This window comes from Cebus imitator, unplaced genomic scaffold (assembly GCF_001604975.1).
Source record: "Cebus imitator isolate Cc_AM_T3 unplaced genomic scaffold, Cebus_imitator-1.0 Scaffold137, whole genome shotgun sequence".
In the NCBI taxonomy this organism is placed as follows: domain Eukaryota; kingdom Metazoa; phylum Chordata; class Mammalia; order Primates; family Cebidae; genus Cebus; species Cebus imitator.
The window spans coordinates 635934-661321 of record NW_016107452.1 but is presented as its reverse complement, the minus strand read 5'-3'; the positions used below and the strand labels follow the sequence as shown (position 1 = coordinate 661321).

The following is a 25388-nucleotide window of genomic DNA, read 5'->3' as shown; positions in this document are numbered from 1 at the left end:
TATCCATGGTATAAACACATTGTTTCTCCTAACTCATACACTTGTGAACTTGTGACCTCTGTCCAAATTTTTGAGTATCACAATCATATTTTCATACTTTGATGAAACAAATAACTTTTAAAATACATTTGCAGTGAAAAAAGCTAATACATTTCAGAAGTCATACAACTGATTAAATATGCCATTGATCGCTCTATATTTCTTGTCCACCGATCTTCAGCCACTACCCTCTCCTCTCCAGAACCGGCTAAGCTGGTTAGTTGAGAACCTATTCCTTGAAACCCTGGACATTATTTAGGTGGTGGCAAAACTCCTGGGAAGCGTCAGTGCATCTAAGGAAGATAGCAAAACGATGCAGAGCCCTCCTTCATTCTTTTGAAACCACCTTCCACCTGGCAAACTTGTGACCTTCCTTTAGGACTTCTCAAAAATCTAGTCCCAATAGCCAAGCAAGAGGAACTTACAGCATGGCTGAAGGGTGGATTTCTCCCCATGAGAGGTTTTTCTATATGTACATTGGACCACTAGAAAATTTATGATTTACTGAACAATCATAATGTACTAGACTATAATCTTCATTTTGTTAGTTATTTATTCCACATGAATGCTTAATAGGATATCATTTTTATTATAATATGAAGAAACTGAGACTAAGAATGGGTGGGTATCTTACCTAATGACATACAGCGTAAAGCCTGTCTAATTACAAATATTCTTCCACGATGTCACAATGAGCGCCCACCATGTTTACATATGAAGCCCCTTCTTGATCTTAGGCTCTAGGCATTGGAAATATAATTGTAAGTGAGGTACAACTCATGCTTTCAGATTACTCATATTCCCTGATTTTTTCATATGGCAAGTGCTATCAGTGATAGGGCTTAGAGGCAAATCTACTTGGAAGGGATAATATTTCAGCAGAAAATGCAGTCTTAAGGCAAAAGCATGGAACTATGATGATGTTTCAGATATTGGTCCAAAGATAAGAGTTGATTTTTTATGTGTGGGAATGGTGGGTGGGGTCAATGTCAGAGTAGCCTGGAGGTGAGCTCCCAAAGCCTTGGGGATTTTCCAGGTTGGCCAGTTCTGTGTATTTTGGAATAGAGCTGCTTCAGCCACAGTGTGTGTCTGGAACGGGATCCAAAGGACTTGACGGTTTATTTGGCCACAGGATGATACAGTATAAAGACAACAGCCTGATCTTGGCACCATTGAGACATGGGTGATAAGGAGTTCAGGTGAATGAGACAGTTGGGGACAGCATTAACAATGTTCTGAGTGAGCCTGGCCACCTCTGTTCCAGGTGACAGGGCAGCTCTGTCAGGGGGTTTGGGTACCTAATTTAGAAAAGACACCTGAATCACAGAATCAGATTGCTCTGCCCCAGTGTGTCTTCTGGGGCTCTCCTAACAGCAACAGGAGCAAGGCAAAGCCGAATGTGCTTGCTCTAAGAGGCAAGTAATTAATCAACGTGATGATCCGACAGCTGGACAAGGAGGACATTCTCACTGCCTCCTCGCATCTCCTTTCCTTATCCTTGCGAAGCGTGGCATAAACCCAAGCACGTTTTCCCCTCTCTGAATCCTCCCAGGGCTACTGGAGAGGAAAAAGTCCTTGCCTAGTCTTACCCACATGTTATCTGTGGCTCAGCCCCCACCTGCCTTTTTCTCTACCCTTCCCAAGCCCCTAAATGACCATAGACTTCTTGGATACTGGAAGGGGGTAGTTCTCCACACTGCTGGTGACAGCAGTCTGTCCAGGAGAGGGGACCATTACGAATAAAACATCAGCCAACAATAAAAAGTGGCAGCAGGCCGGGAGCGGTGGCTCAAGCCTGTAATCCCAGCACTTTGGGAGGCCGAGGCGGGTGGATCACGAGGTCAAGAGATCGAGACCATCCTGGTCAAAATGGTGAAACCCTGTCTCTACTAAAAATACAAAAAATTAGCTGCGCGTGGTGGTGCGTGCCTGTAATCCCAGCTACTCAGGAGGCTGAGGCAGGAGAATTGCCTGAACCCAGGAGGCGGAGGTTGCGGTGAGCCGAGATCGCGCCATTGCACTTCAGCCTGGGTAACAAGAGCGAAACTCCGTTCCCCCCCCCCCCAAAAAAAAAAATTGGCAGCAGTGGGTGGGAGTTCAATGTGAGTGAAGGAGAAGGGAAGACTCAGCCTCTGTCTCCCTTATGGCCATGCCGGAAAAGCAGCAGGAAATACGGGCAAGTGCATGCTCACTCCCTCATGCTTTTGTATCTGCTATTTCTGCAGCTGGCACTTCCTTTCTTTTGGGAAAATATCTGATTTTCCTTTAAAGCTCGGCTAAAAGTTCTTTTCTCCAAAACTTTCCCTGATGACCAACCTTCCCCTACAAAAGCAGGACTGACATCTCTTCTTACTGCTGTTAGTATTTGTGCTTACTGAGTGCTGCTTGTGTGCTGGCACTGAGTACACAGCAAATTACATCAATGCATTTAATTCTTAGGGCAACCCTATGTGGTAGCTTTTATTATTGCTCCCATTTTATAGACTGGAACCTAAAGCTCAGAGCAAGTAAATAACTTGCCCAACACCACACAGTTGTAAGTGGTGGAGACAAGATTTCAGGCTGGGTGCGGTGACTTACGCCTATAATCTCAGCACTATGGGAGGCTGAGGTGGGCAGATCACTTGAGGTCAGGAGTTTGAGACCAGCCTGGCCAACATAGCAAAACCCCATCCCTACTAAAAATACTAATAAGTAGCTGGGCGTGATGGCGCTTGCCTGCAACCTCAGCTACTTGGGAGGCTGAGGCAGGAGAATTGCTTGAACCTGGGAGATGGAGGTTGAAGTGAGCAGAGATTGTGCCACTGCACTCTAGCCTGGGCAACAGAGTGAGAGTCCATCTCAAAAATAAAAAAAAAGAAAGGCAAGATTTCAACGAAAGTCCACTTGATTTCTTATACAATCCTTCCTCATTGTGCAGATCCCATGATATTGGCTTATCCTTTTACATGACTAGCTCCCCCGCTAAATGGGGAGCACTCAGAGGGCGGAGGCGGGGTCTTATTGATTTATAGATTCTCAATGCATGACCCAATGTTTGGTGCACAGTGAGTTGTGGGTTGATGGATGATTACAGGTAACCAAACCTTGTCTAACTTCTCCATGGGTGGGAAGTGGGAGAGATTAAGGGAAGAAATTCAATCCTGGAGAAATTTCAATAGTCTAATAGGAAACATCTTTAGGTCTAAAGGGGAAAATCAGGGTCCACAATTGACTACAATACACTGCTGGGGCAGGGGCTACTAGGAGCTGTTGTTATTGATGATAATAAATGGCATTTACCAAAACAAAAACTAGTATGTTCCTGAATCTGGGCTAAATGCCTTTATTTACATGACCTTATATAATTCCCACAAGAACTCCATGAAGTTCTTGAATTTCATGACTAATAATGAACTATCACTGTGTCCATTATATAGATGGGAAAATTGAGGCTGGAAGGTAAAGGAGCCTTTGAAGAGCAGAAGCAGAAGGCTTCCAGTTCAGATCTGTCTCTCTGCAGAGCTCTCCTTTGTTCTAGCCAGTTTGCATTTTCTTCGTGTTAGTAAGACAAGCTGTTACTAAGAGGAGGCTGTCCTAACTGACAGCCCACGCTGGTTTGAGGGTTCTTTTCTTTTTCTGCAGGAAAAGATACAGCAAGAATGGGAAACTCCCCTACAGAGCTGGAGCTTGAGCATGTGAGCATCGATAAGCTTTCCTTTTCTTGGCAAGGGGTTTCATCTTCAGCTAACTATGTGTTCTCGCTGATTTTAGGGGGATTCTAAAGCAGCATTGGTTCATGCCGCTGGCAGTAGCCTCCACCAAGGCCATGATGAGTTTTCTTAGTGCTAAGACATTTGTAGAGGGAGAATCATGGACACGCTGGGAGTCACCATGACTAATGCCATCTCCTCCTAGTGTTAGGTAAAAGTTCAATCTGACCAGGCGTTGGAGCCTACCTTAACCCTCTTGAAACCGTGAAATAAATGGCCTTAGATAGTCTGATTCCAGATACAAATAATTCATTATACCTGAGATAAGTACTCTGAAGGAAACTTAAAGTTACGTAAGGGTGCATAACAGGGGAACCTACAAAGTGTGGAAATAGTAGTTGAACTTTGCAGAGCTCAGTCTCCTCAGCTCTGAAATGAGTATATTAGTAAAGGGTCCTTATGAAAACTAAATGCCATAGTACACACATAAGCCACTTAACATGGTGCACGGAAAATAAGGAAAGAACAATACATGTTCGATCTTTAAAAGAACAGATTGGTCAGGCGCAGTGGTTCACGTCTGTAATCCCAGCACTTTGGGAGGCTGAGGCAGGTGGATCACCTGAGGTCAGGATTTTGAGACTAGCCTGGCCAACAAGGTGAAATCCCATCTCTATTAAAAATACAGAAAATTAGCCAGGCATGGTGGCGCATGCCTATTGTCCCAGCTATTCGGGAGGCTGGGGCAGGAGAATTACTTGAACCTGGGAGGCAGAGGTTGCAGTGAGCCAAGATTGTGCTGGGCCACAGAGTGAGATTCCATTTCAAAAAAAAAAAAAAGAAAGACTATCTTCAATGCAAGGGTTTGGATCAGAAGATAACTATGGTCTAACATTAGCATCCTCTTCACAGAATCACAAAAACCCAAAGACACAGCCTCAGTACCACAGAGTAGCTGACGGCCTCCAGGGTCAGCAAAGAGTGTCATGAACAGAGTGTTTCAACAGAGTGGTGCTCATGGCCATCACTGCAGGGCTGGCTGCTCCCACATCTCTCCCTTGACTTTGCTCCATGACTTCCATTTCATTATCAAAACAGTCAGCATGTCCAAGGCATAAGCTCAGCTCCAGCCTCAGCGTCCAGAGGTAGACACATTGAAAACACATCCAGTTCATCTCATTATTTGATTCCGCTAAGAGAAAAAAATCAGTCCTGGCCAAATGCACCCAAGTTATTCCTTTACTACCGGGCCTCCGGTGACGACTTTTCATCGTCCTTTGCAATCTGTCAAACCAAGGGAGCTATTCAGTGTGCTGCTGCAAGGAATTCCATCTCCAACATGACTGAAGATCTGAAGTCAAAATTATAGGGGGACAGTTTTCTCCCATATCACACCCTAACTGGGAACAAGTAGGTGACTTATTTATTTGTGCAGCTACAAGTCATTGGAAGGGAGAGGGTTTGAAGGGTGGGCTTGATAGTAAACAAGCCGCAAACTAGCAAAAGATAAGTCATATTGAAAGGAAAAACACACATAATCAAGCATAGTAAGTTCTCCCTTGAAACCAAGTCCGACAATGTCCCTGTTTCCTGTTATATTCTAAAATAATTCATTATTTATTCAATGCTCGGGGTTAACAGAGTCAGCTGCATGATGTTTTCTCTGGGAGCCATGTGGGGGATTGAAGAGAAGATATTTCTTATGTGCAGCACTTTCAGGGTGAGATAGTAACCTCTGGTTATGTTGCTTACCTGGGGACAGAAAAATGTAAATTCGTGTAAAAGAAAAGAAAAGGCTCATTTACTGCCTCTTTCTCAACATTTATCTGCTGTCTTATCTGGAAACCATTGGTGAAAATGCTGATACGTGGGATGAGACTTCCAAACATTCTTCATAATGAATTTGGAGCATATTGATGTTTTCACAGGATACTGAGGCTCAGACACACTGAGACGGAGAAGCAGGCTCAAATTCAATTTCAAGGGCATTTTGGCATTGCATTTTATAGGATTCTTCTTTAGTTCTCCTGTCCTGCATTTATTATGCAGTATTTAGGGGCTGGGGAGTAGGGGCTGGCTGTGCATTTACGGCTTTGCAAGTAGGGAAATGGGTAAAAAGGTTTATTATATTATACTGACGACTTTTGTACGTTTTCAAAATTCTCCATAATAAAAATTTTTTAATTTGTAAAAAGATGTATGAAAAGATACAGAACTCCTCAGATCGTGAGACCGTAGGAAGGATAAAAAAAGCTCTGGTGATGTAAATCCAGGTTCTCCTAGTACTAGCTACCCTTCTGACCTCACCAAAAATGATCGAACCCTCCCAAACCTCATCTGCAAGGGGATAATAACAATCTTTGCCTTGCAGGGTTTTGGTGGAGGCTGACATGACTTCCCCACGGTTCTGGTTATAGTGGGTTCACAAATACTCATTCCTCCCTAGGGGAGCACTTAATTATGAGTAAGAGCTCTTGTACCTGATTTGCATTGGTTTTTCTGACTCCAAACTACTGCAATTTTGTGCAATTGACTTGTACACAGCTTTTCAGTTTTTATAGGCTGGTTTCTACTTGATTTGTGTTATAACAGTAGGAAGGGTCATACATCTTTTTACAAATTAAAAAATGTTTTATTATGGAGAATGTTGAACACATAAAAAGTATAGTCAGTATGATATAATAAATGCTTTTGCCCATTTCCCTGCTTCCAAAGTCATCAATCCATGGCCAATTCTGTTCTACTTATCAGGTACCTCCACTCTTTGACTTTAATATCTTTTTCATCCAAAATGCTACTTCCCCAATTCCTGAAATAGGGATTTATAAATGATCACTTAAACGTACCATTAAGTGAATATTTGAAGGAACCAAATTATAAAGTAGAGAGCCTATTTCCTCCAAAGTTCTGTGGTTTGTAGTTGTATTTTGAGCTGAAGATGATGAGAAAATAGGAGTTCTGGATATGGGAAGAGGGTATGCACACTTAGCTAATCCAATGCCAGATACTTTTGTTTCATAGCTGCATGACATGAATTAAGGGGAAGACAAGATTGGTCCTGCGCACTGCACCAGAATGCTGCCAGGAAAAACCAAGATAGTACATAAGAAAGGCATGAGACCTTAATCACTATAAACATTGTTAATGGTCCATGTAAGACAATAATATTAATGCACACCCTAGGTTATTTCAAACACGTCTTTCTGCATCATCTTTTATTGTCTCAATGGATTCCAAATGGATATCACTCTTTAAGTGAGAGTCAAAACATTACCTCATATCCTTTCACGCTGTCCCCCAGAGCTTCAACAATCCCAGAACACTCGAATCCTGGCACCACGGGAGTCTTGGGAGGGTTGTCAATATTCCCTTGTCGCACCATCAAGTCAATGAAGTTGAGACCACTGTGAAGAGCAAATATGAAAGGAGAGAAATTCAAAATGAGATCCAAAAGAAAGCACTAACCTGGTTTTCTTTCCCTCCCTTTTATTCTCTTCCTTTCCTCCCTCCCATCTTTACTCCTTTCTCTCTCTTTTTTGTTTTCCTTTTTGGCAAAATATCCCTGATAGTAGTGCCACTTAGCTAGATGTCACCAATAAAGCAAAATTCAGCTATCTCTATGCAGATAAGTAATACATTTATGGCAATGAAAACGGTACTTGCAGAGTTTACTTTGATTTAAGAGACGGCCCCTTTGTCTTCTCCCAGAGCCTGTTTATGCTTACTCTGAAAACATACTGACTAGCCTGTTTATCAGACATCCTAGTACTTAATCAAAGGTAGGAAGTTTACCAGGAAGTGGTTATAAACAGACAGACACATGGAAAGCAGCCAGATCCAATGGCCACCAGCCAGTGCCTGAGAAAGAGAAAAAAGACCTAACTAAAAAGGTCTCCAGACAACCAGCCATTGCCCCTCAATCATCACACACACTTAGAGCAGCACTGTGCATAAACAGCTCCCATAATGGTGAATATGAGCCATCAGGAGATTACATTATGTTCCACTGGAGGAGAGAGGACTCAGAGAGAGATCAAAGGAATGACCCAATAGCTATGGGAATACTGAAGTATTCCAAAAATCTAAGTTATTTACAGATGAGAGATATTATTAGATGTTTTCAATTAACACATTACTTTTGGAATAAAAAAGTTATTAAATATCAAGGTCATCATCATGAAAAACCATATACTTGATTCCAATGATGCTATTAGCAATGCTCCTGGACTCTTTTTATTTTATCAGAACTACTCCTGGGACTTCCATTTAACACCCATTTGCTAATCACATGGGAAAACACATCCCATTGAACATGCATTTTTCCCAACAGATGTGGTTCTAATATACTTTCTGGGCTGTTTTATTTGTTTGGTTGGTTGTTTGAGATGGAGTTTTGCTTTTGTTGCCGAGAGTGAGACTACATCTCAAATAAAATAAAATAAAATAAAATAAAAAACCAGCAGTCAAAGAATGTTTGGAATAATGGATATATTTCTAAATTATATGTGTAGGCTCCCAAAGGTCCTACTTGAATGGTTAGTGGTTATCCAGGTCATTTATTAACTGAAATGTTATCCAATAATATGGCCAGTTCCTTCAGAGGTTGGGGAGACTGGGGTACAAATCCCAATTCCACCACTTCCACCTATATAACCAGGGAAAAGTTATGTAACGTCACCATGACTCAGTTTCCACATCTGTAAGGTAGGAGTCATGATAGTACCCACTTCACGGGGTTGTCACTGAAAATTAATGCAAGTAAAGCACTGACCTGTGGTGCCAGGTACGTAGTCAGTATTCAATACATGTTAGCCTTGAAATTTGCATCTTCTGTTAAGAAGGCAGAAGTATGTGATATATTTTAGGAAGACACTCATTTAAAAAAGGGTTAAACAGTTCCAGAGCTGATAAGGGGAAGCTTCAGCTATCTCTGAACTTGACTTATATAAAATGGCCTATTTTCGGATGCACCCAAATAAAGCATCACTGTATAACACTAAAGGAAATTTCTACATCCCAAATCAAGTACTCCATCTCATTTTATGTATATGTTAGCTCACTGTGTTTTTCTTTGCATGAAAACCAATGATTTCCCAATACCCTGTTGGAAAAATGCTAGAAGAAATTAATTTCCATTTCTGCAAACATGACAGCCCCCTGGAGAAGGCCTCATCTTCGACACTTATTATGCTGCTCAGCTGGGCTGCCTTCATTCGCCAACCAATGTGAACGGGGCCCAGTGATGGTAAACTGAGAGCCAGCTACTTAAATTCCAGTGAGAAGGGGCTAAGACTGACTTTTCCAAGGCCTGTAGCACCCTGTTTCCTCAGTGAGGCATTCAGCGATTCTGACAGGTCATGGGGAATGCCACCTGTTTTCAGGAAGCAGGTGTATTTTGGAGATGGAGACTAGGATGGGTCAGTATTGATTATTTCCACACAAAGGGGATGTAAACAATTGTTAATAGAGTTCCCCCAAGTGTTGGATCAGACCTGTTTCTCCTGAGATGGATAGAGCTAGCTTTTACTGAGGGTTTAGTTTGTGTCGGAAACTGTGCTAAGTGCTTTACTTTTGTTATTTAAAATTCATCCACAGGGCGTGGTGTCTCACGCCTGAAATCCCAGCACTTTGGGGGGCTAAGACAGGAGGATCATGAGGTCAGGAGATCAAGATCATCCTGGTCAACATGGCAAAACCCCATCTCTACTAAAATACAATAAATAAATTAATTAAAATAAAATAAAATTAGCCAGGTGTGGTGGTGCACATCTGTAGTCCCAGCTCCTCCAGAGGCTGAGGCAGGGGACTCCCTCGAACTTGCAAGGCAGAGGTTACAGTGAGCCGAGATTGTGCCACTGCACTCCAACCTGGAGAGAGCGAGACTCCATCTAAAAAAAAAAGACTCATTAATACCCCTCCTATGAGGTATGGAACTATAATGCCAATTTTTCAGATCAGAAAATTGAGACCCAGAGAGCTTAAGTAACCTACTTGCCATCACATCTTTTCAAAGTGTCAAAGTCAGGATTTGAATTCAAGCAAAGTCTAGAACCTGACCCCTTAGGCAACACACTTTCCCTCTTTATGGGGAACTTCTCTACGGCCTGCCCTTGCACATACAAGAGCCACGTTTATAGCTCTTTATATCTTCCGCCTTGCAGATAGTTCATGGCACCAATGTGGGCCCTATATTGGAGGAGTGACCATTCATAATCTAGATAGGAACCCATTCCTTAAACTGAATAAATGAGCTGGTCCGAGAACTGGGTATTCTCTCTAAAACTATGAATTGGGAAACACACATCAAGGGAATGACTTAGCAACAGAAAGGACGTCAAAAGACAGAAGTTAGTGAGAGAGACCTAGCTGACCTGAGCTTTGGGGAAGCATAAAAAAAAAAAAAAGGCAATACATGGAAGAATTAAAAGAAAAAGCATGAAGAGCAACAGAGTCAACCCAACACCCTGCACCAGGGTGAGGCTTTGCAGACTTCCATTGCTGGGTTCCCTAGAATGAGCAGAGATCCAGTCTCTGGGCTTGGGGAGGTCCAACTCCATCACACCTCCTGATCTCTGATTTCCATGAGTTCCTTCATTACTTCACACATGTGTTTATAGCGGAACCTCTTTGCTTGGGTTACCTGTGTGGTTCTGTCACATGAAATCAAAAAGATACAAACTCAAATTAATACCATAATCGACCAGTCCCAATCACCCATTGGGACAGATGTTACTGACTCTGTTTTTCTTCAGACAAAACAAATAACTTTGTTTGTTTAGAGATAAGTTATTTACCCAAGGCCACACAGATAGTAAATAGAGAAATCTATGAACTTAAAAACTTGGGTCTAATCCTTTCCTTTTTCCAGACAGAAAAACAAACAAACAAACAAACAGGGGCTTTTCAAGCTATAATTTGCACAATTGCAGTTTCCAGTATTCTCTAAGATAATTTGATTTTTACTTAGAATGTTTTTGGGGGTGGCAATGACTATACCAGATGACTCAGGCCCACAAAGGGAGTAAAATTTTTATACAGCTTTTAAACATTTGAGATAATTGCACACACACACACACACACACACACACACAAATGGTGTTGGAAAATGCCTGAAATAAAGTTCTGCTAGGTAATCCTATTTTTCTCTAAGATTGGTATAATTTTAATAAATAATATAAGACTTTCTTAGCTTTCCTCCCATGTTAAATTATTCGTCAGAGGCTAGGTTTAAAGAGTTATTGTTGACTCATAGCATCCTGAAGGAATGAAGACAGAGGTTTAAAAAAGAGACCCTGAAAAGCACAGAACATAGAATGAGGGATCTGAAGATATGTGAGGGAAGAAGATACAGGAAAACTGGGGGACGGTTCCTTAAAATAGTAACACTTTCTTATATTTGTATAGCACTGCAGTTTACAATGTGCTTTCATACACATCTCATTGAACTTTGTAACCAGTTGAGAAAAGCAAGAAGCGAAGATATCATTAATCCCATTAAATAGATGTGAACATTGAGCCTCAGATAAGAAAACTGACTTGTTAGAGGCAGCACAGTTAGTACATGACAGTGACAGAGCTGAGACTTGAGTCAAGGTCTTCCTACTCCTTGCTTATTGTATATCCCATAACACCATGAAATTGCAAGTAAATCAAATCTTACTAAAATCAAGAATTTTAAGATTCAGGGATGGTTGGGCACGGTGGTTATGCTTGTAAACTCAGAACTTTGGGAGGTCAAGGAGGGTGGATTACCTGAGGTCAGCAGTTTTAGACCAGCCTGGCCAACATGGTGAAACCTCGTCTCCACTGAAAATACAAAAATTAGCCGGGTGTAGTGGCACACACCTGTAATCCCAGCTACTTGGGAGACTGACGCAGGAGAATTGCTTGAACCCGGGACGAGAGGTTGTAGTGAGACGAGATTGCACCACTGCACTCCAAACTGGGCAGCACAGTGAGACTCTATCCAAAAAAAAAAAAAACAAAAAAAAAAAATTCAGGGACAAGAAGACTAAAAGGAAAAGTGAAAGGAAACAGATGCAGGTGCTTGGTTTTCGTCCCTGTGCTGCCATCAGTTAGCAGTGGAGTTTGGCTGAGTCCTGAGGTCTTCTCCAGCTCCCATACTCTGTTTGTTTGATGGTCCCTTATCCTGTGGGCTCTGTTTCAAATATTATCAAAATCAAAGCCTAGATTGGGAGGGTGGCCTTGAGAAAAAGACACTGACTTGCATGCTTAGACTCTGTATAGGAGTTAAAAGCTAGCCTTGGCCTCTCTACTTTCTTTTCTGTTATCTAATAACAGGGTGAGGAGTATCACCCTGTAAAATCTCCTGAGAGATGTTTAGCTGCCTTTATTTTTGTCCTGCCAAAGTCAACAAACATTGCTCCCAGGATGATACCGCTACATGTTAGGTATTAAGGGATGGAGGATTTTAATCTCTATTTTGTGCAAAAGGAAGGTGAGACCTAGAGAGAATAGAGTACCTTGTCCAACATTATAGAGTTGGTACCAGAACTGGGAATCTAAGCTCTTTTTACATGGCTGCCAAGCTTGAGTTCTGCATACCAGGCTGGAGTGCGGTCATTCTGTCATCTATTAACCATGGCAGGCTGCTATGTCTTCTTGTCCCCAAAGCCTATCATTTGGATTTTTTTTTTGTTATGCTAACAATATCAAATGAAGACACACTTCATTTCTTAAAAGACATTACTAAGTGGATAACAAAAGAATCAGCCCAGCTATAGTTTAGGAGTTTTCCGATTTAAGGTGAAAATTGACTCATAAGAAGGAGTTTAGCAAGGAGGATACAGGTAGCATTGAGATGCTCCCTTGCCTTTTATTCTCCTGGTAAAGAAAGGCAGGGGTTGCTCTTATGAAAAGATCTTAGGCCTCTTGCTATCCTATTCCTTCCTCACATTGACAGTATCCTCAGCAGCAATCACGAAAATCCAAACAGTGTCAGATCATTAAACAAATATCTCTCTTCCAAAGCCTACTTCTCTATTGATGCAGATTATAGAGCCCCATCCTGTAATTTTCATATTACACTCAATAGAAATCCCAAGTCTTGCTCTGTTATTAGCTCAATTAAGCCACAGATTGCTAAAGAATCTTCAGAAATCCATTGTTTCATTAGATTGGTGCAAAAGTAATTGTGGTTTTTGCCATTACTTTTAATACTTACTGTAGGGATTTTGTTAACCATATAATTTGTTACAACATATATTTATAACTTTATGTTATAAAGACAGTACTTTTTTTCTCAAATCTCAGCACAAGGATTGGCTTTATGAATCTTATAGGGCCAGTACAGTATAAATACTGGTTATGTTTCTTTCTTTGCATTGGCTGTTAGGAAGCTCTGAGCTAAATTTGTCACATTCATTCTCTATATCATCTTTTTGTTGTTGTTGTTTTTGAGACAGAGTCTAGCTCTGTTACCCAGGCTGGAGTGCAGTGGTGTGAACATGGCTCACTGCAGTTTTGACCTCCTGGGCTCAAGTGATCCTCACACCTTGGCTTCCCAAAGTGCTGGAAAGTGCCAGGCCACTGTCCCCGGCCTCTATAGCGTCTCAATACTCAGCTTCATCTTCACCTCTGAATACTTTGGAGTTTCCATTTTTTTAAATCCTTACATTCCATTACCAGTATTACTAGTATTGTGAGTTGTTCTCAAACTTTATTCATCAGAATTTCTAGCAGGGCTGATTAAAACACAGATTGTTGGACCCCACCTCTAAATTCTGGACTCAAGTAGCACTGGGGCGAGGTCTCAGTTTTTTCATTTCTAAGTTTCTAAATTATGCTGATGTTGCTGATCTGAGAACCACATTTAGAGAATCACTGATTTTTTTTTTTAATTTTATTTTGTAAAGCTAATTCAAGTCTTTTCCCAAATGAGACAGTAAAAATTAAATGGTTAAATAGAAAGCAAATGAAAAGATCTCACTGTCCTCTAGGGCAGTTGAATTTTTTATCCAAGTCCAGAGGATTATAGGTATCCTTGCTAGATTTGGTGTTTTTAGATTAAGTCCATCATTCTAATTTGTCTGTTTCTTGAATCCTCATTCTTTCATCAAAAAAATTAACTCTCCTTCCTGAATTTGTATCCTCCGAAAATATGGTTATCATGGCTTCTTGCTTTTAAAAATATCAGATAGGCTACCCCATTCCTGGGTTACTAAGGATGTTTGTGAAGACCATGAAAGATGTCATGGAGGGAATTTAAAACACAAGACTAGCTGACATGCTTTCTTCTAATCCTGAGCACTCATGATTCTATGAAATAGATCCAAGACACCTTGAAGTTGTGTGCAGTAAACTTGATAAAGACTATGAGCCCTCTTTCTTTGTGGTCGATGGCAGTAGAACCCCTCCCTCTGCCCACAGCATCAATTGCTGAGAAGAGAGGGTGAGACTTGAGTACAGTTATTTTTTTAATGCACGTCAGGATCATCATGACATTTATTTTTTCTGAATGTGCACATCCTGGCCCCAGCTCTAAGAATTTCTTTAGTGAAAGCACACACTCTCATGTGCTGTTGGGGTTGCAAAGGACCACTTGAGTAGCCCAATGTCAGCTGTTCCCATGGGAAAAAAAGGATGGACACTTTCTGAGAGGGCTTGCCTACAGGGCTTTGTGACTGTTGGAGGCATCTCCATGAAGCAAACAGAAATCTGACCATTCTAATTTATCTGATGATGGAGGACGGTAAGAAAAAGAACTGATTTGTGGCTAGTAATTGTCATAGATAACTTGTTTTTTTTTTTTCTTTTTCTTTTTTTTGAGATAGAGTCTTGCTCTGCCGCCTAGGCTGGAGTGCAGTGGCGCAATCTTGGCTCACTGCAACGTGTGCCTCCGGGTTCAAGTGATTCTCCTGCCTCAGCCTCCTGAGTAGTTGGGACTACAGGCACATGCCACCACACCCAGCTAATTTTCATATTTTTAGTAGAGACGGGGTTTCTCCATATTGGCCAGGCTGGTCTCAAACTCCTCACCTCAGGTGATCCACCCACCTCGGACTCCCAAAGTGCTGGGATTACAGGCATGAGGCACCACACCCGACCATAATAGATAACTTTTATGGGGTGCTTTTTATGTATCAGGCATGGTGTTAAGTGTCATTTCATTTTACAACAACCACAAACAAAGCTAAGAGATCAACAATATTACCCCCATTTTACAGAGAACAAAACCAAGGCACATTGAGGTTTACAAAGTATCGGATTTACCTGGTTTACATTGCCTGTGAAAGCAAACGATGTAAACCCAGGGCCTGTGCTCTTGACTACTGCACTCTGCTCTCGTAGAGAAAGATAATCACTCAATTTTCCCAGTTACAAACACAGGACCTCTACACTCAACCAGCACATTGAGCACTCACTGTTTGCTATGCAATATACTAGGTAGTGGATGCCCAAAGTTAACAAGGGGCTCCAAATTCTCACGGGGAAACAGAATCATAAAAGCTGATCACAATATGATAATGAGTGGTCTTCTAGAACAACGGTCTCCAACCTTTCTGGCACCAGGGACCAGTTTTATGGAAGACATTTTTTTTTTACATGGAGCAGGGGTGTGGGGATGGTTTCGAGATGATTCAAGCACATTACATTTCTTATGCACTTTATTTCTATTATTATTACAGTGTAATATATAATGAAATAATTACACATCTCAGCATAATGTAGAATCAAGTGGGAACCCAGAGCTTGTTTTCCTGCAACTAGATGGTCCCATTTGGGGGTGATGGGAGACAGTCACAGATCATCAGGCATTAGGTTCTCATAAGAAGTGCACAGCCTAGATCCCTCGCATGTGCAGTGCACAATAGGGTTCATGCTCCTGTGAGAATCTGATGCTGCCACTGATCTAGCAGGAGGTGGAGCTCAGGGGGTAACACAAGTGATGGGAAATGGCTCCAAATAGAGATGAAGCTCCACTTGCTTGCCCGCGGATCACCTCCTGCTTGGTGGCCCAGGTCCTAATAGGCCACGGACCAGTACTGGTTCATGGCCCAGGGACCCCTGTTCTAGAGTGTAGGCAAGTGCTCATATAGCCACTATGGAACATGCTAATGTACAATATAACCATGAAGTCCAAACATCAACATCCAGAAAATTCTCCCCAAAGATTTATTCCTAGTACTCCTCTGCAATCACCAAAGCTAAGTTTAAATCTTTAGCTTTAGCTGTCTGGCTCCTCCTCAAGAGGGTTGCTTGACCTTCGCCCTTAGTTTTTTCATCTCAACAATGGGATAAGTAACATACCCACCTTATGGGGTGTTGTGTGGATTGCATGTGACATTGTGTGTAAAACGGAGTACCTCGTACAGTAAATGCTCAATAAATATGAGCTGCTATCTGCATCACTGTCATCACTATAACACAAAGAAAATGCTATAGGTCAGTCTCCTGGGAAAACAGACTCCGAGACTGAGATTTGCACCAAGAGGTCTGAGAGGGAGAGTTCTGGAGGACAACTGGATGGGAAGGAGGGCAGTTGGATGGCGGAGAGGGAGAAGTTGAACTCTAACATACTAGTGAAGAGGTCTCAGTTCATCCTTAGAAAGTTCCAGACATAGTATGGTTCCTTGAGTAATTCTGAATCAAGGCAAAGGGGACTGGGCGTTTGTACGCCCACATCAACTGGTTGGGAACAAGGGCTGCTCCCCGGGAGGGAGTGCAGACTTGGGCAAGGAGACTTCCTTTGGCTGAGAACAATTCCTCAGGAGAAACCAGCTGTGAGCTGTCAGCTGCCATCACTCCTGGTAGCTGGGGCAGTGAGCGCTGAGATTCTAAAAGGGTGCTTTGGGGCAGTGCACATGAACGCATCCGCTACAAGGAGAGTGGTGTCATCTCTCCTTTCAGGGTTTATTCCCTTGTGATCACAGAGCAGCTGTCGCTGATGGTGAATTTTTATGAGACTACTTTGCTCAGTGGTCCCTGAGGAGGAAAGATCAGTGTTTCTTATAATGAATGGTGCAAAGGCAGGAAAAAGAATGAGATCTTTAAATAAAAACCTGAAAGAATGAGAGGAAAGGGAAAAAACCTGCTAAGGGAATGGGTGTGCCTCTTGCTCTCAGTCTCTCAGCCTCTCTGGCCCCATCCTGCCTTTCCATGGAGGGGAGAAGACAGCAGAGTGGCCAAGGCTTGATTTCTCCCTGGAGCCACCAAGGACCAGCGTCCCCACGGAGAAACAGTCCATTTTTGTTATGACATGACAGCCGTTTCCTAAGATATATCTGCTGATGAAAGTAATGTTTAGTAAAAACAGTTGTTTCTATAGAAAAAAAGAAACTGAAGATTAGAAAAATAAAAAGATCAAGACATTAAAAAAAGCGAGGGGGTGGTCAGAGGCCATGCGCAGTGGTTCACGCCTGTAACCCCAGCACTTTGGGAGGCTGAGGCAGGCGGATTACCTGAGATCAGAAGTTTGAGACCAGCCTGACCAACATGGTGAAATCCCGTCTCTACTGAAAATACAAAAATAAGCCGGGCATGGTGGCACGTGCCTGTAATCCCAACTACTCAGGAGGCTGAGGCAGGAGAATTGCTAGAACCTGGGAGGTGGAGGTTGCAGTGAGCTGAGATGGGGCCAGTGAAATCCAGCCTGGGTGACAGAGCAAGACGCTATTTAAAAAAAAAAAAGGCACAGACTAAGGAAAAAGAAAACAGGAAAAGGAACAAGTAGGTAAACTACCAAATAGATAAACTACCAAAATACATGCTGCATTGGTAAACTGCTTGGGGAAAATCTATGAACAATCGCACTCACGGCTTTCTAGGTGTCTGTGGGAAGTCGGAAGTCACAATGCTGGTGGAGAGGCAGGCATCGGGGAAAACAACATTGAATTCCCAATAGGAAGCTTTCACCAGCCCTCTGCCTGGGAACCTTAACGAGCCCCACATTCATGGCTGCCAGTTCTGGGCAGAGCCAAGCAGACCTCCTGTAAGGCTTTGTGCCAAGCAAAAGCAGCAAGGGAAGGTGCGCTCTTTGGTTATTCTATTTGGTTATTCTCCTCTCGTCTTGCTGATAATATGTTCATCAAAGCACTTAACTCCCAACCCACGCGAGGTCAAAGAAGCAGATGTTTGATTCATTTTCTCATTGCCCCAGAACTGAAGATTTTTTTTTGTTTTTAATCTCAATTGAAAACTTGAAAATGCCTAGGAAAATAGGCATTGATCTTAGAAAATCTAGGGCACAAATCTTCTTTTTTCTTTTTTGATTTGCTCAAGCACCCGTTTTGTTTTCTCAAGACTGTGAGAACAGATTGACGCAAATTTGCTGGGGAAGAGAAAGCTCGCAGTGGCCAAAGCAAGGACACCGTTTATGCAAATCTCGGACGGCAGCTCTTATTTGAGAATAGTCAGAACTGTCTCGGATCGGTCTTAGGTTTCACCTGAAGAATCCACCTGTGTTCAATCAGAGGCTGGAAAGGGTACAGTGGGATGCTTAGGCTCCCCTCCCAAATAGCTGGCTGTGGCTCTTGACACCGGTCCCCTTGGTGACCAGTTCCATAACCCTGCCCACCCTCTCTGACCACTGTTTTAAGGTAAACAAGCCACTGCAGCCATGGGAGACACATAAGAGTTTTCTGACCCATTAGTTTTTATTCATCACTTACCACTTTACATGAGTAGTGCTGGTGTTGCCCCACCGAGATCCCTTTCTCCATCACCTATGCTGGGAGAAAACTGGGAGAGAAAAGTTCTCTTTGCACTGGGAGTTGATACATTTGTACACAGCAGCTGGGGCTAAAGACCACCACCTTTTCCAGCCTCAGGAAGGAAGCTCATTGTAGCAAAAGCACAGGAAGCTAACCCATGAGGAGAGAGAGGATACAAGATGGAAGGGAAAGGAGAGGGGTAAGCCTAGAATCCCAGGGGCAAGCTCATCACGATGGCCAGCATGGCTAAAATAGAGAGGTGAGGGAGGAAGTGACTTGGCAGTGATGGTAAGGGTAAGATGGCTTGGGATACAGTTGTACGAGTTATTTGTTTCTACGGTGTCTGAGAAAAGAAATACTTTCAGGTCATATGTACAAATTAGTATTCAAAACACACCTCAGTAGTATTTCCAACAGAGAACAAAACGGCCAAGGAGACATACTGAGAATCTAAATGTCTCGAGCCAGTTTTCAGCAGAGACAGAAAAGCAGGGTCCGAAAGGGTCCGAAACAAGCATTCCTTGATGCTGAGACTAACTCTTTTGACTTTGAGACCCGGAGTTATTTACTCTCAGCCCCTCCTTGGGACACAGCAGGAGGTATTTGTTCCTAAGGTTCCTAAAAAGGTTAACATCTTTATTCTCCATGATTGATGTCGACCAGGGCATTGACTCCAAACAGGTGCTCAGCAGTGACTGGTTGCATAGAACATTTAATATCACCCAGTCTAAATTCAGCAGACCCCTCTGTGTTTTGGGGATTGGCTAGGCACTAATGTCACAACAGTGACAATGACATCTCTGCTTTCCAGGACTCAGAGATCAACAAATGAACGGCGACACAGCATGACAGTTCCACACGAGGAGGCTATACAAGAGTCACAGCTAGCTTAGAGAGGGTAGTTCTTAACTCACATGACTGGGATCAGGTTCTTCTCCCAGAAAGTATCGCCGAATGGGCGTGCCCCTTGCTCCTGTACTCTCAGCCTCTCCAGGCCCATCTCACCTCTCCATGGAGGGGAGAAGATAGAGTGATCATGGCTCGATTTCTCCTCGGAGCCAAAGAAGTACAGGGTCCCCATGGAGAAACAGTCCATTTTTGCTACAACACGACAGTTATTTCCTAAGACATTGCTCTCCATAAAAAAGAATGTTTAGTAAAATGATTGTTTCAACAGGAAAAAAAAGGTGAAGACTTGAACAGCCATGTCCAACAGAACACTCTGCCATGATGGAAATGTTCTGTCCCTGCTGCTGTCCAATGTGGTAGCCACTTGGCCACATGCGGCATTGAACACTTGAGACGCAACTAGTGTGACTAAGGAACTGAACTTTTAATTTTAGTTAAGCCATATTCTAGTCTAATGGAGCATAAGAAGGAGGCAGTAGCAGCATCCTACCCTATTATCTTCCCTGGAGACTGTGAGCAACTTTGGGGCACAGGTCTTGTCTTAAAATCCACCTTTCAATGTTCAGTGCGTAGCACAGGGCACATTAAAGGGACAAAAAATTTCTTCACTGAAAGTGTAAGCAGGAAAATACCTAGGAATGATTTGAGCTGTCTTCTTTCTCGCTAAAGAAATCACCTCTTAGCCGTGCTTGGCTGGCAGCCCTGCTGTGTCCACTGCTGTCATGGTGAGAAGGAAACTGAGAAGATCAAAGACCTGCCTGATGGATGCGCTTCAAAAAAAAAAAAAGCCAGGATTTACTCCTGGCAGATAAAAGACTAGATATGAAAGGTGAACAAAGATGGCCAAGAGATGGTAAAAGCAAGGATTGAAAGTCTGGAAGAGCTTGAAGAGAGCAGGAGAGAGCAGCAGCACCTGCGGGATATACACAGGAAAAGAAAATGTTTGAGGAGATTTTTGTCTGCGCCATGATACGGATCAACTTTAGTGTTTTCTAAAGGACTCAAGCCTTTGACAGTGCTTTTCAATCGTTTTGGAAGCTGGGTCTCCATTCAAGAGCAAATGGGCCCAGCTATCTGAAGGATACAAAAGGAAAAAAGACTAGGAAAAGGAAAGAAAACGGCTAAAAATGCAAAAGGAAGATGTGGAGTCTCCCAGGTGTGCTGCTGGCGGAAGACAGAGAGGCTGAGGCTCAAAGCGGTGTCAGGGTGAAAACCGCCTTTGCTGCTCATTTCTTATGAAGTAGTAGTCCCAGAGACATGGACTGTCTGTCTCTCCTCCCAGGTAAGAGAAAGCCGTCAAATCTGAAAGGACTGTTTCAGGGACGTGGGCGCATCGATGGCTGCGTTATGCATCCCAGGTCCTGGCTGTGAAACCTTACGAGGTCCCCAGTTGGAACCATTTTAGTGAGTTTAACTGAGAGGATAAAGGGAAACCAATTAGAAAATCATTCAGACCAATCATAGGGATGGGAGGTTTAATAGCCCCCCATTAGCTGATTGAACTAGGCATAGCATAGATAAATGAAACGCATTTCTTTCTGATCCTAGATGAGGGATGCCTTTTGTTTTTATGAAAGTGGGTACTTTGATGGATAGTCTGGTCAAAGATACAAGTGTGTCTGTGTTGGGAGGAGGGGCAGGAGCTATGGAGATTGCAGTTTGAAAGTTTCACTAGAGGCCAGGCACGGTGGCTCATGCCTGTAATCCCAGCACTTTGGGAGACTGAGGTGGGCAGATCATGTGGTCAGGAGATCGAGACCATCCTGGCCAATATAGTGAAACATCAACTCTAGTAAAAATACAAAAAAATTTAGCTGAGCGTGGTGGCGCACACCTGTAGTCCCTGCTACTCAGGAGGCTGAGGCAGGAGAATTGCTTGAACCCAGGAGGCGGAGATTGCAGTGAGCCAAGATAGCGCCACTGCACTACAGCCTGGGTGACAGAGTGAGACTCTTGTCTCAAAAAAAAAAAAAAGTCTCACCAGAGATCCCTTGAATCATATGGCTCAGACTATCGGGGGCAGGGGGGCTGCCCTGCAATGTGTTTATTTGCATGACAGACAGCTATGTCTTCTGAGAACAACAAACCTCATCCTAAGTGAAGAGTGAGTTGGAGAATACAGCCCTGGATGAAGCTGGCTGGGGTCTAACAGTGGAGAGCTGGATTCTGAACGTGGTTATTTCCTACCACTCAGGCTCCCTTTCAGTTCCAAGGGCTCCTGTCCAGAACAGAGCAGGGAAAAGCAGGGGCAAGAAGCGTTAAAAGTGTGGGCCCTGGAGAGTGACAAACTGGTTTGAAGCCAAGCTTTCTGTAGCTTATTTGTGTGATAGTTAGCAAGTTCCTTCACCTCCTTGATCCTGTTTTTTCATCTGTAAAGTGCTTGGTATCACCGAGCTCACCATAAAACACTTAGCATAGAGCTTGTGGTACATGGAAAGTACTCAATAAAGGCTATTATGGGGCCGGGCGCAATGGTTCACACATGTAATCCCAGCAATTTGGGAGGCCAAGGCAGGCAGATCACTTGAGGTCAGGAGTTCAAGACCAGCCTGGCCAACATGGTAAAACGCCATCTCTACTAAAATATAAAAATTAGCCAGGCGTGGTGGTGCATGCCTGGAATCCCAGCTGCTAGGGAGGCTGAGGCAGGAGAATCACTTTAACCTGGGAGGCGGCGGTTGCAGTGAACTGAGATCACACCACTGTACTCCACCCTGGGCAACATAGACTCTGCCTCAAAAAATCAAAACCAAAATAAGGCTATTATGATAATAGTGAAATATAATTAATGTATCTTTCCTATTAATTCCAAACAGTGGAAGCATTAAATATACAAGGTAGCATGTGCTGCTTTGTAACCTTCATTAGGGGAAAATGAGCCGCAACCCAAGCAGGGAGCCTGAATTTCTATCTGGAACAGGGAGAAAATGGGGACATATTCTGGGTAGCTTTAGTGTATGGCAGCAGGAAAAGAACAAGGCCATAGGAAAGGTTTAGGATCATTTGGGGAACCAGGAGAACTGTGTTTCTGAGGACCTCTGCAACACCTCCTAGGCCACCCCTGAAACTATCTGTGGGTATTGAAGGGTGCAGTTTGGGGGGCCTGACATTCACAAAAGGTAGGGACATAGTCGTAGAAATACAGTTTGTTTTATGATTTTAACATGCAGGTTGGTAGGCCTTAGAGTCCTCGGGTATACATTACAATCCCATGTATTGCGGGGTGCAATACATGGAGAGGAAGAGAGGGAGATCTCTAGGAGCTGATATGTGATTTGCAAAGGACCAAATTCCTTCCTTAATATAGGAAAACTGGGAGAAAATAAGTTCTCTTTGCACTGGGTGTTGCTAAATTTGTACAAGGCAGCTGGAGCTAAAGGCCACCACCTTTTCCAGCCTCAGGAGCACATGAAACTGACTCATGAGGGGAGAGAGGATAAAAGATGGAAGGGGAAGGAGAGGAGAAAGCCTAGAATCCCAGAGACAAACTTATCAGATGGCCAGCAGGGCTGAAATAAAGAGAGAAGTCAGGGAGGAAGACAGCGGCCTTCCTTCTAAAGATCTCTAAGCCTGGTCCAGTTTCCAGCACACAGTAGGAGCACAGTGCAGTTTGGTTTCATTTCCTCTCTTGTTCCTTCAGGAATTAATCTTGATCTTCTTGTATATGTCATGACACAGTGGCACATCCCACTTGAGCTACTTTTGATATCAGGGTTTGTACTCTTTGGAAGAGACAGGTGGAGTCTGAATGAGGGACTCCATTCAAAAAACTTTATGAAGCACGGAGGGACCTTTTAATGTCCTGTTTCTTTGTACCTCCTCCACACCATGAATACCTATCAAACACATCTATTTGACACACACTTCTTTTATTCATTCATTTAACAAATATGAAATGTGTCAACATTCTTGCTAGGCACTTTAGGTGCATTATCTTTCTCTATACCCACACAAAAAAATTTACCCCATACATGATATTATTGTACCCATATTACAGATGAGCAAACTGAGATTTGAAAAGACTAAATCATTTTTCCAAGGTTATACAGGTTGCTAAAATGATCAGAGCCAGGATTTGAATCCAGGCTTGCTTTACTTCACACATTCACTATTTTATAACCAAGAAGCATACTACCTTTCATCTGGTTTGAGTGTGTGGCCAGTGCCAGGTTAAGAAATAAATCACTGTCATCCCTTGCTCAGAAGATAATTATCCTGGATTAGGCTCTGGGGACCATAGTTATTTAGAGAAGTCGGGGGTGAGAGGACCCAATGCTTTGGCTTTGGGTTTTGTTTGGTGAAGGACTGTTTAGTGTGTCCCTGGCTCCAGGAAAAAGCTGGGGATGAGGCGTCAGGGGTCATTGACAGGAGATTGAGGACAGACACTGACTGCATGCTCTCATCAAGAAAATATCACGTTCAAAGATGAAACAGCTTCTTTCACTGGAACATCGATTATGTTCTTCTGGGCCTTCCAACATAACATTCACTCATTTTCATACCATGGCTCCAACCGATTTTCTGTATGAGATCACACACAGAGGAATCAAACTAATTTGAGATTACATGCTCACCACCCTTTCCTGTGAAGAGTCTCTTCGTTTATTACACTTTTTCTTCTGTGACAAATGCCAAGATGTCCAAAAGGTACTCTTAGGAAAAGGAAGTCCTAGGAACTTGGGTGTCATTGGGGCACTATTTCTTCATGCCTGGGTGAGCTCTGCTGTCAGTGTTGAGTGTCAGTGATGTGCCCACGGTGTGGGATTTGACTCTTTGAATGAGAGTGAACCAAGCTCCAGAGGCTGGATTGTCTACACACACCCAGCTAGCAAAGAAATCCCTGCAGCAACCCATGGTTGGGGATGCAGGGGGCTGGTGGGAGGACAGCAATAGGTAAGTCAAAATCTATTCCTAACCCTGAAAATTGGATGGCTTTGAAAGCGAGCATCCCTTAAAAAAAAATTGCGGGGCACAGTGGCTCATACTTGTAATCCAAGCACTTTGGGAGGCCAAGGCAAGCGGATTACCTGAGGTCCGGAGTTCAATGGTGAAACCCTGTCTCTGCTAAAAATACAAAAATTAGCCAGGTGTGGTGGTGCATGCCTGTAATCCCAGCTACTGAGGAGGCTGAGCCAGGAGATTCACTTGAACCTGAGAGGTGGAGGATGCAGTGAGGCGAGATTGCACCATTGCACTCCAGCCTGGGCAACAACAATGAAACTCTGTCTCAAAAAAAAAAATAAAAAAAAAAAAAAAGGAAAAAAAATTGCCAGGTGGCGTGGCTTATGCCTGTAATCCCAGCACTTTGGGAGGCCGAGGCAGGCAGATCACCTGACATCGGGAGTTCGAGACCAGCCTGGCCAACATGGTGAAACCCAGTCTCTACTAAAAATATAAAAATTAGCTGAGAATGGTGGCAGGTGCCTGTAATCCCAGCTACCTGGGGGGGCTGAGGCAGGAGAATCACTCGAACTTGGTAGGAGGAGGTTGTGGTGAGCTGAAATTGTGCCACTGCACTCCAGCTTGGGCAACAGAGTGAGACTCTGTCTCAAACAATAAAAAATAAAAAAAAAGAGAGCTAAGCAACTTGCTCAAACACACATAGTTAATAAAGGGCAAAGCAAAATTTTAACCCATGTCTGTCTGCCTGAAACCAAAGCCCAGCACTTTTCAAAGGACAAGCAGCTTCCTACTCATCTGCATGGATTCCCTACCAATGCTAGTTGACCAACTAGGTGGAACGAATAAACCTTTTCTGAATGGACCCATCCACCTTCATTCCTGCTTTTCCTTCAGGCTCTTCCTTTTGATCCCAGCTTATTTTTAATTCCATGCTTTCAACCACCCAAAAGTTTTAATCCTGAAGAAATACCTACTACAAACAAGTCATCAGAATTATGACAACAGTGTTGATTTTTAGCAAATTAAAATGTTCTAAATGGCATATTTAGGCTATTGTTAAGCTGTTAAGCTATTTGCCATTTACTTCACTTTTATTTTCTGAAATTATTTCTACTTGGATGAATCCTATTTCATGTAAAGTATTATTATAACAAATCTTTTTTTTTTTTTTTTT

The 25388-nt window shown here is 42.9% G+C and overlaps 1 protein-coding gene across 1 annotated transcript in view; it reads right to left on the bottom strand.

Annotated features, from left to right (window-relative positions):
- The window catches only part of VAT1L (vesicle amine transport 1 like), a 174761-nt gene that overhangs the window by 142155 nt on the left and 7218 nt on the right, over positions 1–25388 (bottom strand). Inside the window, exon 2 of the mRNA XM_017541847.2 lies at positions 7006–7135. Within this exon, the coding sequence (XP_017397336.1) occupies positions 7006–7135 (130 nt within the window). The remainder of the gene's footprint in view (positions 1–7005; positions 7136–25388) is intronic.